This window comes from Phocoena sinus, chromosome 11 (assembly GCF_008692025.1).
Source record: "Phocoena sinus isolate mPhoSin1 chromosome 11, mPhoSin1.pri, whole genome shotgun sequence".
In the NCBI taxonomy this organism is placed as follows: Eukaryota; Metazoa; Chordata; class Mammalia; order Artiodactyla; family Phocoenidae; genus Phocoena; species Phocoena sinus.
This window is the reverse complement of record NC_045773.1, coordinates 42,436,867-42,450,658: the sequence shown is the minus strand read 5'-3', so window position 1 is coordinate 42,450,658 and position 13,792 is coordinate 42,436,867. Positions and strand designations below refer to the sequence as shown.

General features: G+C 54.2%; 1 protein-coding gene across 1 annotated transcript; it reads left to right on the top strand.

Annotated features, from left to right (window-relative positions):
- The first annotated feature begins 3,477 nt into the window (after positions 1–3,477).
- CLEC3B (C-type lectin domain family 3 member B) lies at positions 3,478–12,105 on the top strand. Its single transcript, XM_032647344.1, has 3 exons — positions 3,478–3,744; positions 7,838–7,936; positions 11,546–12,105. Exons 1-3 carry the CDS (start codon positions 3,636–3,638, stop codon positions 11,944–11,946), a joined length of 609 nt encoding a protein of 202 aa, XP_032503235.1. The 5' UTR covers positions 3,478–3,635; the 3' UTR covers positions 11,947–12,105.
- Positions 12,106–13,792: the final 1,687 nt, after the last annotated feature.

The following is a 13,792-nucleotide window of genomic DNA, read 5'->3' as shown; positions in this document are numbered from 1 at the left end:
ACTGGCAGCAAGTGAGGCATGGTGGCTACAAAGAGGTGGGTTCTGAACAGCGTGTCCATTTGGACCACGGGAGGCACAGGCACCTGCCCATGGCAGACTGCTTGAGAAAACACACCACAGCGAGGACAGTGACAAGCAGAATTCTATCCAAAGGTGATTTGGGGAAGATAAGTCCAGGAACCATATCTCAGAGGAAAAGTTGGGAGGAAGCGGGGAAGGAACACGGAGAGGAGACAGTCAAAGAGGGACAGGAAGGCCAGTTGCAAACATTTGCTGGCCTCTTAAATGACTGCTCCAGAGGCCGGCGCCAGGGACCACAGGGTGATGTTTTGGAGGCCTGCCTGCCTCACCACAGGGGGACTTTATAACAAGCTGAGCGTCTAATGATGGAACCAGCTGCTTTGCAGAGTAATGAGCTGCTTGTCCCAGGAAGGATTTAAGCAAGCACATGGAGACATCTGACAGGCTCAATGGAAAAGGACAGCCCATATCGAGTGGTGGTTAAACCAGGTGGCCTCTTCCCATCTGCTTTTTATCTCAAAGGTTAAGGGACGGTGGGCCACTTGCCTTTGTTGAGGCCCACCTCAGTCCCACTGGCACAGAGGGCCCCTCACATTGCACTCCCAGGGCCTCACACAGGCCTGGGCACATTGTGAAGTGAATGGGGGATCGATGGGGCAAGAACATTTCCAGGCGGGTCCTGACACAGCCTGGCTCCTGTGTGGCTCCTGTGGGATGACACCTAGAGCAGGGGGTTCCGGGTTTCTGAACGGCCACAGCAGAGCTTCTCTGGGACTTCCTCCCCAGCATAGCCAGGGCACGGCCTCAACAATCAGGCCTGTCCTGGCCTCATACTTGGAAACAAACTCCTCCCATTTCCCTGCTGCCAAAAAGCTGAGGTGAGAAAATCAAGAAAGCAATGGAGGGCTTCCCTGGTGGCGCAGTGGTTGGGAGTCCGCCTGCCGATGCAGGGGACACGGGTTCGTGCCCCGGTCCGTGGAGGATCCCATGTGCCACAGAGCGGCTGGGCCCGTGGGCCATGGCCGCTGGGGCTGCGCGTCCGGAGCCTGTGCTCCACAACGGGAGAGGCCACAACAGTGAGAGGCCTGCGTACTGGAAAAAAAAAAAAAAAAAAAAAGCAATGGAGTTTCAAAAAGAAAAAAAAATTTTAATTTTCTGTTGCTATGCGCTACCCACCCAAATTTCCAGGAAGCGAGGCTCCCTGCCTGTTAGGTTGCATAATCCTCAGCCCTAAACCATCCCACTGAGGGGCCAGCTGTGCATATAAAACCCTCTCCCACTCTTGAGAATGTGAGGGATGGCCCCTGACAGAAAGGGCCAACAGAGTGCCTGCTGCCTGCCCCAGGCTCCTGCCCTTGGGGACCACAGGGGGGAGGTCAGCCAGGCTGGGCTGCAGGCACATCCCTCCCCAAATCAGATGGGGCAAGGCGGGGTCCCTGGAAGAAAAGCCTGAATTACATAGCACTGCATTTTCTTTTGGAACAATCTAAAGCTCACAGAAAATCTGCAACTACAGTACAAAGAATATTTTTCCCCTGAGCCATTTTCAAGTGAGTTGTCGACCTGATGCCCAAAGGTTGTGCTTTAGTGCATGTTTCCTATTGACAAGGCCGCTCTCCTCCATAGTCACAACACACCATCCAAACTGGACAGTGACATCCAAGGGGTACATCCCTGCCACGTGCTCCTCAGACCCACCAAGTTTCTCCAGTTGTCCCAAGGGCGTCCATGAGAGCGGAAGGGTCTGGTCCAAACACGTTGTGTTTGTTGCTCTGTGCCTGCAATCCCCTTCAGTCTGAAACAGTTCCTCAGACACGTCCCTAACAGTTCTGAACGCTGCTGGGCAGTTGTTTTGTAGAAGCCCCTCGGCTGGGCTAGTGTGGTGTTTCCTCGGCAGGAGTCTCACGGAGGCGATGCCGCATTCTCCTCACCTCAGCCCATCAGGCGCTCAGGTGCTGCAGGCTCTCCCTTTGGCCCGTTACTGACGATGCTTACTTTGGTCACCTCATTCAAGTGACATCTTCCAGGCTTCTCCACTGCGAGGTGACTCTTTCCTCTTTGTAATTAATAAGTATTTTGTGGGCAAGTAATCTGAGATGATGAAAATACCCCGTTGCTCATCAGACTTCCCGTGTATTCGCTTATTTATATCTGTGTATGCTCATGATTTCCTGTTTTGCTGTTACTGTCACTGTTTTGATGTTCAAACTGTCCCTGATTTTGGCCCCAAGAAGCTCCTTCAAGCTGGCTCTGTGTCCTAGCACGTTCCCATCCTTCTTTAAACAATTCCTTGCTTTCTGGCAAAACAACTTGTTCTGGGCTCATTTTCTACTTTTCCTGCCCCAGCCCTGAAATCAGCCATTTCTCCAAGGTGCTCTGGTTCCTTTTAGTGGAAAGCTGTATTTATTATAGAAGGTGGCACTTGGATGCGAGGAGTGCTCGAGGCTTTGGAGGCAATTCTGCTCCACCCAGACAGCTGGCAGACTGATGTGCACATTTCTACTGACATTTATAGATTCCTCTTTAGGTGTCAAAGTCCACAACTGCACACCGATAGCTCCAATTTTAATCCTACACCATAGGATTCATTCTAGTTTTCTCTCTGTATTTGTACCTCCCTTTTCTGACAATGAGAAACCTGGCTCTCACGGTCTTTAATAAATGTACTTATTCGATGGGTGCCCCTGTATGTAACCACTCTCTCACCTCTGCCACCACCCGCTCTCCCATGCGGACCACCTCTTCTCCTCACCTGGACTCCAACACTCCATGTAGGACCTCTGTTCCCCTGGGGGTGCCCCCCTCCACCCTGCTGCACCCTGACACCCCACACCACACTGCTCCTCATGGGGACATTCTTTTCTCCCTGCTCCATCTCTGACACCACTCTGGGGCACCATAGCTGCCCCTCTCCCACCGTGGTCACCTCTGCTTCAGACAGGATAGTTGAGAAAGAGAAAGTGAAAAAAGGAGAGGACTCCCTTGTATTTTTAACCAAAGATACATCAAGTGCATAGAGACAGACCACAAAAGAATCACAGCAAACATTCTAGACAATCCAGCAGTCAGCCCCAGTGCACTCTGTAAGGAGACATCACTGTGGGACCATTCTGGAGTCACCCCACTTGGGGTCAAATACTGGCACTGCCCCTTACAGCTGGGTAGCTTGGGTTCCCTTAAACTCACTGAGCCTCAGTTTCCTCAACTGTAAAATGGGGAAATGACAGCACTTCCCTCATATTGCTGGTGTGAGGCCTCCACGAGGCCAGGGAAAAGTATGACCCAGCGCCTGCCCAAGGTAACTGCTCAGCAGATGTGAGCTATGACAACTAGCGTGTATTTTTCAGAATCCTAGAAAATAATGACTCTGTTTTAGAAGGCGGGGCCAGGATGCTGGGTGGGTGTTCCCCGGGCAGCGAGGCTCTGTGGCCCCAAGGGCTTCCTCCTTTTGCAAGCTTTTTTTTGGCACTCTCGCAGCCAACTCTGGGAGGGTTTCCTGGACAGAGGTCGTCGTGGCAGTTGCCTTAAGACGTGCAGCCCAGGCCACAGCCACTAGTGCTCTCTGACCCAGGTCCACTGCAGGCGGCAGCAGCAGCCCCAGCCGGTGCAGCAGCATGGAGCTTTGGGGGCCCTACTTGCTCCTCTGCCTCTTCTCCCTCCTGACCCAGGTCACTGCCGAGACACCTACCTCCAAGGTCAAGAAGGCTGCAAATGTTAAGAAAGGTAAGGAGGGGGGTGGAGCCCCTCCCCATCCTCCAGGGAGCTGGTCGCCCTCTCCTTTGCTGGTCCTCACTCTCCTTCCCCTCCTTCACTTTCCTTCTCCATGAGTCCAGCGAACTTCAATGAAGTACCCCTTGGGACCTGGGAGAGTCCTCCAGCAGCAGGGGCAATTGTCAAGACTGTAAGAGTCACTGGCTCTTAGAATCAGAAAGAAGCTTCCAGATCACCTAAACTGACATCCACTCCCCCACCACCCCAATATTTTACAGAAATCAAACCTTTGGCTCAGAAGTCTGGAGATGTCCGACTCTCATCAGGAGTGTTGGCAGGCTTTGCCTTGGCATCTCCAAACCTCAGGTTTCTCAACTGTAAAATAGGGATTGTGGCATTTGCTCACAATGCTGGTTGTGAGGATTTAATGATAGAAAACATGTGAAGTGTCTGGAACGTAGGATATACTTGATGCACGGCGGGGGCGGGGAAAGAACAAGTTAATTCTTAGTTCTATAGTGTATCACAGCCTCGAGGAAATAAAAATGTTCAAACCCAAACTCGGATAGTGGAGGCAGCTTTGCTCTCCCTCTGTTGCCTCTGGGTTTGGGGTGTCCTTGGGTCGCCTTGGCCTCAGCAAGGCCTGCCCTTGGAGCCCTGCCTGCAGTGAGGTCACCGCGGGCTGTTTTGAGACAACATTAGTGAAATGCCATGGCAATGATCGGGGCTGTCACCCCCGACAGGGCTCCAAGGGGAGGAGAGAGAGTTCCAGGGGATGAGAGTGCTTATTAAGCAGAGAAACAGGTGGCTGGGGCCAAGAGCACAGAAAAGGTGAGGCAGAGGGGCATGCGCCGCCCTCAGGCCCCTCTCTGAGCCTCTTCTAAATGGACAGCTGCCCACGGGTCACGGACAATGTACATAAGGGGACATTAGGACCATGGAGACCCACAGGCCTGCAACACAGAATGGGCGGATCTGGGTGCTGATAGGAAATAATCCCCAAGGTTCAGTTCATAAAGTAAACAACAAAAAATTCAATACTTTGAATGGATACTATGCTGACATTGGTTTTGAAAAAGGGACTTATATAAAAAAATATATTTACTTGTATATGCATAGAATTTTCTGGAAGGATCCACAAGAGTTAGTAACAGTGATTACCTCTGGGAAGAAAAACTAGGGAGTTAAGGGCAGACTTGATTGGGAAGGAGACTTTGACGTTCTGAACTGTTTGGGTTTTTTAAAGTTATATGGCTATATTACCTTTTACAAAATGTTCATTAAAAAAAAAAAGAAGACTCACAGCATGCATGGTGTGTCCACGAACATTAGCTGAAATTGCCACCAAGGATGTTCTTTGTAAAGGATACACAGTTCCAAAGGCAAATAACAGAATTTTTGAATGTGGAAAATAGTTGTTAATTTCTCAAGTTTACCAAAGATTTAGTATGTATTTATTTAATCATGTAAATCATGTATTTGATCATATGGACAAGAAGGTCAAACCAGACAATGCCCTGGTCCTCTTCAGCTGTCACACTTGAACCCTAGCTCCATGTGGTCCCCACGGAGGTGGCCCATGGAGGTCCAGGAGGAGGCCCGCAGAACAGCTGACAGAGCAAGAGTGGAGTGTCCTGTCCAGCCCTGCCTCTTGCTGAAACCCACTGCAGCTTGGTTTTCCTTCCTTCGACCTGCTGCCCACCTACACCACACACGCTTACAGAGCTCTTTCTCCAGGTAGGGGCCAGGTAGGGGCCAGTATACGTGCTGAACACTCTAGCAGACCATTAGCATCCCTGCTCTTAAGATGTGAAACAATTTGCGAACCACGGTGGTTCTCCCTCAGGCATCATCAGCATCATCTGGGAAATACATTAAAATCCAGGCACCTGGGACCCACCCCCAGAAATGCTGGATCATGGGCCTGGAATGGTCCCCAGCATCTGCCTTTCCCACCAGTCTCCAGTGATTCCTGGGAGCAGCCAGGACTGGGAATCAAAGGAACAACCTAGTCAGGGGCCAGTGCACAAAAGTGGGGGAGGGTGTCCGGAGGAGGGACAGTCGTGCCCAAGGAGACCCCTCAGTGCCCGCTGAGTGGTGGAGAACAAGCTGGCAGGATGGATGAGGGGAGGAGAGGACAGAATGTGCTATGCCCCCATGCTGGCCCCCCGGGTGGGGTGAGAAGGGGGAGAGCCCAGGCTGCTTCTGGGAGCTCATCTGCCCCTGGTGTGGGGTGTGGCCTGAGCCAGCTGTATGGGGGTCAGCCAGACGTGAGGCAGGGAGAGCTTAGGTGGCTGGAGCTCCAGAGGCCATGTGGCCACACCTGGCAGAGGAGCTCAGGTGGGGAGGATGGCCTCACAGGGGGTCACAGACTCTTAGAACAGGGACTTGAGGGCATCCATTTCAATAACATGCATCAGGAATCTGAGGCTCAGAGGTAGTGAGGGGCAGCACAAGGGCTGCGACTCCTAGCCCAGAGCTGTAGAAACACCCAACTCCTACGCCTTCCTCAGTGGAGTTCTGTTAGCACCTTGGTCCTTGGCCAGTCCCTGGAGGGCCCCTCGTACACTCGGGCACCTTGGTGCAAATCACAAAAGGCTCCCCGCTCTGAGCTGACAAATTATAGAAGAGCATTCCTTTCTCTGGTGTGGTCAAGCAGCACAGCCAGGGCAAGGCTTAGAGGCTGGACATGGGCCCCCGCCTGTCCCCTCAGCTGAGTGCCCTTGTGCAGTACCCAACTTTCACAACTTTATGCGGTGCCCTGTGCTGGTACATCACGGGGCTGAGTACAGAGCTGCTGTGAACCACTGAGGCAGAGGCCCACTGTGAGGCACACATGACCCAGTCAGGCTAGTTTGCCAGCCCCAAACACTCCCTGTTTTGCCTTGCTCATCTGGGTGTTAATTTCCTCATACTTGGTAAGTCACATCATGAATTTCTATATATGCCAGTATGTTTCTTGCTCACGTTTCCTGTGATTCCCCTGCAAAGGAATCTGGGGTGGACAAAGGTCTGACTTCACCCCTCATACCGTGGACTTTATGCAGGCACAGCCAAACGGACCATGGAAGCGCTTCCCCACCCTCTACCCAAGCTGAGCTCAGCCTTTCCTGAAGCTCCTGGGATTTCAGAAAGACTGGGGTCCACCCACTTAGCTCTCAACTTACACATGCAGAGGAAGACATTTCACATCTGCCTCTCATGAATAACTGGCTCCGAATGGGCCTTTGTGCTCAGGAAGGCTCACATTAGGAAACCTGCTGCCATCGCGGACGTGGGGAGAACAAGCTTGCAGCCGTGCGGACTCGGGTTCGGGCTGCTGGCTCTGCCAGTTCAGGCGAGTTGCTTCGGTCTGGCCTCAGTTTCCCGTCTGTGAATTGGTGGTGGTATAGAAAAGACACATTACCCACGTCACAGGGCTGACAATGAGCCCAGCGCTGGTCACATGCTTCATTTCTCTTAGTCTTTATTCTTCTTCAGAGTCCTTGGAGGTGGGGCTATTATCATCCCGTTTTACAGATGAGGACAGTGGATTCAGGGAGGCTGTGGAACTTGCCCAGGTCACCCACATGCATGCAACCTCAGAGCCTGTACACACGTTCACCTGTGCTGCTCCACACAGCCCCAGGCCGAGTGCCTGCCCTGCTTGGTCCGTGTCTTGTTCGTCCAGCCTGGGGAAGTGAATCTGGGAGGTCTCAAGGGCCCCTGGCCCTGCTTCCTGTGCTCTGTTCTCCTCTAGAGCTGGGAGGGTGGTTGGGTGTCACCGAAGGAGCTGTCTGCACCCTCCACCCTGCTCCTGCAAACCCCAACCCCATCTGATCCCGGCAACTCTCCTGAACAATGCGGTACAGGTCTCACTTTAGCAAGAGCAAGAGAAGGATGGTCCCCCGGCAGAAGGAAAATCATGAGCGATCACTTAAGACTACCACCGGCGGGGACAGGGAGAGAGAGAGTATGCCAAGACATCAAGGTCGAGGGGAGTCGTTTCCCTCGTCCCCTTGTGGCTGACAGTGGTCCACCCCTCCCAGTCCCTGCCCTGCCCCACTCCCTACTGCCTTTCTCACGTGTTCGTGATTGTCCCCACTTCCTTCTGACTTCATCCTAGATGCCGTGAGCCCGAAGATGCTTGAGGAGCTCAAGACCCAGCTGGACAGCCTGGCCCAGGAGGTGGCCCTGTTGAAAGAGCAGCAGGCCCTGCAGACGGGTGAGTGCACGTGGCGGCCTCTCTGGGCAGGGGTACATCAGACAGAGGGCCTCAGGCCAGCAGCCAGCAACCCACCTGTAGCCTCGAGCCAGCACTAGGGCCCTGGCTGGCCCCTGTAGTCCAGGGCACTGGATTCACAGAGCCCCTTCCTCAGCCTGCTTCTCTCAGGAAGATCCCCTGACATGTGGAAGCAGCAGTGTACCAAAAGGACAACAAGCTCTCCCACAAGAATCCATTACCGCCCACTGGAAGTGCGAGCCCTGCAGCGCTCGTGGAGCAGAGGCAACCCTAATGAACTCCGGGAGACCCTCCGCTCAGCCAGCCCCCACAGCCCTACAGGGCGTGAGCTTCATTCCCTGTGTCAGCAGCTTTGCTGAGGCTGCCACTCTTCATCATCGTCATTATGCTGAGGCAGGATTTATCACCCCTATTTTAAAGAGGGGAACTGAGGCACAGAGAGGTTCTGGTTTTGCCACGCCCACCTGGCTAGTTACTGCAGTTTAGGATGGGAATGGAAGCAGCCTGCCTGGTGCATGCTGGGTGCGAGGAAAGGTGGGCTTCGGTCTTCCTGGCCCTGCACGAACCAGCTAAACCAGGATGGACAAGATACACGGCTGCGGAGCCCGGGGACACAGCTCGTAGCCACCTGCCCTAGCACTGCCTGGCCAGCCTGCCTGGGCAACCTGTTCTCTTTCTCTCCACCAAGTTCCTTTCATATTGTCTCTATTTTCCACACATCTCAAACTCACCTACTTCTTCGTGACCTTGCCCTGGAGAACACAGAATACAGACTAACAATAATACTTAACACACGGGGGAATGTCTAAAATGAGCACAGTGCTGTTCAGGGCCTCAGTTTCCTCATCTGTAAAGTCGAAGGGCTGGGGGTGGACTTGCAGGGCAAGCTCTAAGGTCTCATGTCTAAGCTTTGTGCTTGTGCCAAGACCATGCAACCCAGATGCCACTTGCCTCCTGAGGTGGGTGATGTGGTGGGGACCTCCCCGTGCAGAGTCCATGGCATATGGAGAACTAAACACCCCCTCCATGTCTGCTGAGTCCTAGGAGGTTCATGGGCTCCTGGCCTCCTTGGGGACCTTCTCCCTCTCATCACCCTCTCCTTTACTACCACTACCTGCAAATCACCTTGTCAATAACCCCACACAAAGCACTCCTGACCTAACTGAAGAGTTGAGAGAATCAAGGCTTAGGGGAGCAACCCTCCCCTCCCGCCATCTGCCCCTTCCCTCCCCCAATCAGCAAACACACATGAGGTCCTCCCCCCAGCGAGCCTCTGCCAGGCACAAGGAGGCAGAGGTGACCCAGCCGGGGTCCTGCTCTGGGAGCCTCAATATATTCATGAAATCAATGTATTCACTGGAACCCACACGTGTAGGAAGAAAAAGGATTCCAAACACAGGGCACGGTAGGAGCAAAGCTATGGAAGACCAGCCAAGAATCAACGGGATCGGGCTTCCCTGGTGGCTAAGTGGTTGGGAGTCCGCCTGCCGATGTAGGGGACACGGGTTTGTGTCCCGGTCCGGGAAGATCCCACATGCTGCGGAGCGGCTGGGCCCGTGAGCCATGGCCGCTGAGCCTGTGCATCCGGAGCCTGTGCTCCGCAACGAGAGAGGCCACAACAGTGAGAGGCCCGTGTACCGCAAAAAAAAAAAAAAAAAAAAAATCAATGGGATCATGAATAGGCCAGAGTGACAAAATGTCAGTGGTAAGGCACTGAGAACTGATACTTATTGAGGACTAACTATGTTGGAGGGAGTGTTGCAGGTGGGGTTCCCAAGAAGCGGCCCCGAGGTGGAGTTTAGCCTGCAGGAGGTTTATTAGGGAGCACACCCAGGATCAGCACCTGGGGAAGGGAAGAGACAGAAGGACGCAGGAGTGGGAAGAGTGCCCTGCGCATCTCAACGAAAGCCTCAGCCAACTGCAGAGGGAGCCCTGACGACGGGAGGGCCCTTCAGAGCTGTCCTGAGTTGGGGCAAGAGGGCTCATGGGCCAGTCACTGGGTACAGGCTGCTCTGGGAAGGGGGCATACCATGGGGAAGGGGGCTGTCTTCCGCTGATGCAATCCCCAAAGGGGCTGAGAGTTAAGAGTTGTCTCCCAGCAGCGCTCCCAGCAGCTGGGGTAGTCAATCCTTCACCCCAAGGGGGTCTTGGTGGCGTGTCAGAGTCCCCAGCAGGAAGGAAAGGCAGTGTGGCGCCAGGCTGGGAAGGGCAATGAAACCTGGCTAGGATGAGCTGCAGGATAGCACGCGGTAGGGCTGGCTGCCTTGGGACGGCATCTGTGAGTAAAGACACCTCTGTGATGCTGTAGGCCTGGAGTTCAGAGTTCCAGGAGTGTCAGGTGCTCACGGGGACATGGAGATATGTGTTAAGTGAAAGCAACTGAGTGAGAGGGTGAGTGAGTGAGGGGATGGGGGTGGGGTGGAGTGCAGACCTGCCCCTAACACTTCTGGGGTCAGCAGCAAGAGGACAAATGGAGGCATGTACCCCAACTGCCTAAACATTTAAGTTACAAACCCAGCTGAAGAACAAACTGCTGGGACTTCCCTGGTGGTCCAGTGGTTAAGACTCCACGCTTCCAATGCAGGGGGCTTGGGTTCGATCCCTGGTCAGGGAACTAGATCCCGCACGCTGCACGAAGATCCCGTGTGCCACAACTAAGACCCGGTGCAGCCAAATAAATAAATAAATATTAAAAAAAAAAAACCAAACTGCTAAGTAAAAACATTCTATGCTCCTAAGCTGACCAAATATATACCTTCATCACAACCTTTGAGACCAGATTCAAATTTAGAATCTTGGACTCGAGTTCCACGCCTGAGAGAGCTAGCCCCTGGCCCACCACCTGGGCCATCTCTTCTGTCCCGGGGGCTTGCCCGTCTCAGCTCCGTCCTCCCAGTCGCCGCCCCAGAAGAGGCCCCTGGCAGACTCTGGGAGCTTGCTTGGGCCCCTGGGTCAGGGCTTTGGGGTCCCGGGTACCTGGAGTGTGGTCTAGGTTCTGGGTAGGGATGTGCCCTGGCCCTGCAGTTTCTTGATCTTAGGGAGGGTGGGGCTGGAGGAAGATCAGAGCAGGTGGCTCCGCCTGGGCTCCCCGGGAAGCCCACTCTGAGATGGAGCTCATTTATTAGGGAGAGCCCGGGGTCCCAACTGTGAAGGGAGGGAGGTGTTGGAAGCAGATTGGGCAGAGGGGGAGCAGAGTAGCAGCACAGGCCCAAGGCCCGCCTCTGCCACCCTGTGGAGGCTCCAAGCTAAAAGGCCCCTTCAGAATTATCCTGCTTGGGGGAGAGATGACCCTACCTATTCCCCTGGGCACTGGATGGGGCACCCAGGAGAGGGATGTGACCTTGACGGAGGGGCCGTGTGCAGCTGAGGGGGCTGACCTCACTCCCAGCAGCAGGGGCTCCACCACCTCTTAAATGGGGATCTGAGATGTGCATCAGTGCCCACCACAGCACGGCCCTCTGGCCTGGGTCTGGAGCCTGTCCAGGGAGGACAGGATGTACAGGGATGGGATGGAGGATGGTGTGACTACCCCTAGCGGTTGGCTCTTGGCTCCGCCTTAGGTGACGTCCATTTCCTCCCCTCCCCCCCCAGTCTGCCTGAAGGGTACCAAGGTGCACATGAAGTGCTTTCTAGCCTTCGTCCAGGCGAAGACCTTCCACGAGGCGAGCGAGGACTGCATCTCGCGAGGGGGCACCCTGGGCACCCCGCATACGGGCTCCGAGAACGACGCCCTGTACGAGTACCTGAGCCAGAGTGTGGGCAGCGAGGCCGAGGTCTGGCTGGGCTTCAACGACATGGCGGCCGAAGGCACCTGGGTGGACATGACTGGCGGCCATATCACCTACAAAAACTGGGAGACAGAGATCACCGCCCAGCCCGACGGCGGCAAGGTCGAGAACTGCGCTGCCCTGGCCGGTGCGGCCAACGGCAAGTGGTTCGACAAGCGCTGCCGGGACAACTTGCCCTACGTCTGCCAGTTCGCCATTGTCTAGCGGGCCGAGACGGGCGAGGGCGGGGGCAGAGTCCGGGGGCGGGGCCAGGGGAGGGTGGGATCGTGAGCCCCGGAAGAGGGGCCGTGGGACCTTCCCGCCCCGCATCCCTGCCCCCGCGCGCCGGGGGCCTCCTCTTGCAAATAAAGTGGGTGCAGCTTGGCAGAGAGTGGCTGCGGTCTGTGCTGGGTCCAAGGGGTGGGGAGTCCAGGAGCCCGGCCGGGACCCCAGGGAGAGGTCGCTTAGAAGGAGGCGAGTAGGGAGGTGGTGAAGGATGGCGAGCTGGGCGCAGAGGAGGGGGAGGAGGAAAAGAAGGGGGGGGGGGGGACGAGGGAACCACTGACTGCTGCTGCCTTTTTTAAATTAAATAACTTTATATTTCATTGGATTTCCCACTTACAGAAAAGTTGCAAGAATTCCCGTATACCCTTCATCCAGATTCCACAAATACTAATGTTTTCCCATATTTGCTTATCCTTCTATTTTTTCCTGAACCGTTTGACAGTGAAATGCAGACGTGACGCCCCTTTACCCCTAAATATTTCAGTGTGTTTCCTGAAAGCAAGGACATTTTCTCACGGAAGCAGAGCACTGTTATCAAGGTCGGGAAATAAACACTGTTACTATGTTGTTATCTAAGTTACAGGCCTTATTCAGATTTCCAGTCTTCTTACTGCAGACTCCACTTCCTCGTGTTGGAATCCAGCATCCCCTCCACAACTCCAGAGGAGGGACACTCCCACCTGACACCCTCCTGTTAGGGATTCATTTCTGCGGTGCACTGACATGCTGAGTCCTGTCGGGGTGAGAGCACAGGCTGCCCGTGGGGGATATTTGCATCCGCCTTCTTGCCCAACAAGGGAGCTGGTTCAGGAGCCAAATATGACACTGGCCAACATTGCCTGACTGGTGTGTCCCCCTCCTTCCCGCTCCTCACAGAAAGTTCCACCCTAGCAATACCAGCTACTACTTATTGAGCCCACAGACTCGCAGGCACTCCACCCAGGACAGGCGTGTTATTATCCCAGTTTTGTAGAAAAGGAAGTTGAGGCTAAGGGAAGTTAAGTGACTTCCATTGGTCACACTGCTAGTAAGCAGCAGAGCCAGGATTACAAGGGCCTTGGCCTTTCCACCATCCACCACCGTGATACTTGTCTCACGTTACTGGACCTTCCCTGAGATAAAACATCAGAGAAGTGGCCTAGTGACCCCCAGAGGCTATTGGCCAGCTCCTGGTGTGACCTGGCCCATCCAACCATGTAGGCCCAGCTCTAGTGACACCCTTAGGGGAGGTCTTCCCTATCACATCAGCCATGGCATCATCCACTGTGTGGACTTTGCCACATCTTTTCTCCCTGGTTGTCTTCTAGCGTGTCTTGCCTTCAGTAATAAATTGATGATAGCTTGATTTGATCAAGGGGAGTGGGCTGGGCTGAAGTAGGTAGCTTACAATGAACTGTGTGCATACTTTGTGCCAGACAGCCTGCTTGGCATTGTCACAGAAAGCATCTCGTGTAATTCCACAGTTATAGGAAGAGGTAATGATGGATGAGATCCATTATAGGTGCAGAAACTGAGGCTCAGAACAGTAACGTAATTTTTTTCAAGACGGCCTAGTAAGTGAGAAGCAAAAATGCGATGCAAATCTCGGTCTGGCAGCTCTGAATCCTGGGTTCTTTTTACCCCACTCAGCTATCTAGCAGGATGTAGGTGGCCACGGATTTTGTGAAGTTCCCTGCATTGGGTGGATGCCCACAAGAGGGCACCAGGCCTCTGCATGTGAGCATGGGTCCTGGTGGAGAGGTGCCACCGTGGCATTGCCTGCTTCCAGCAGCAGGTGGAAGTATGA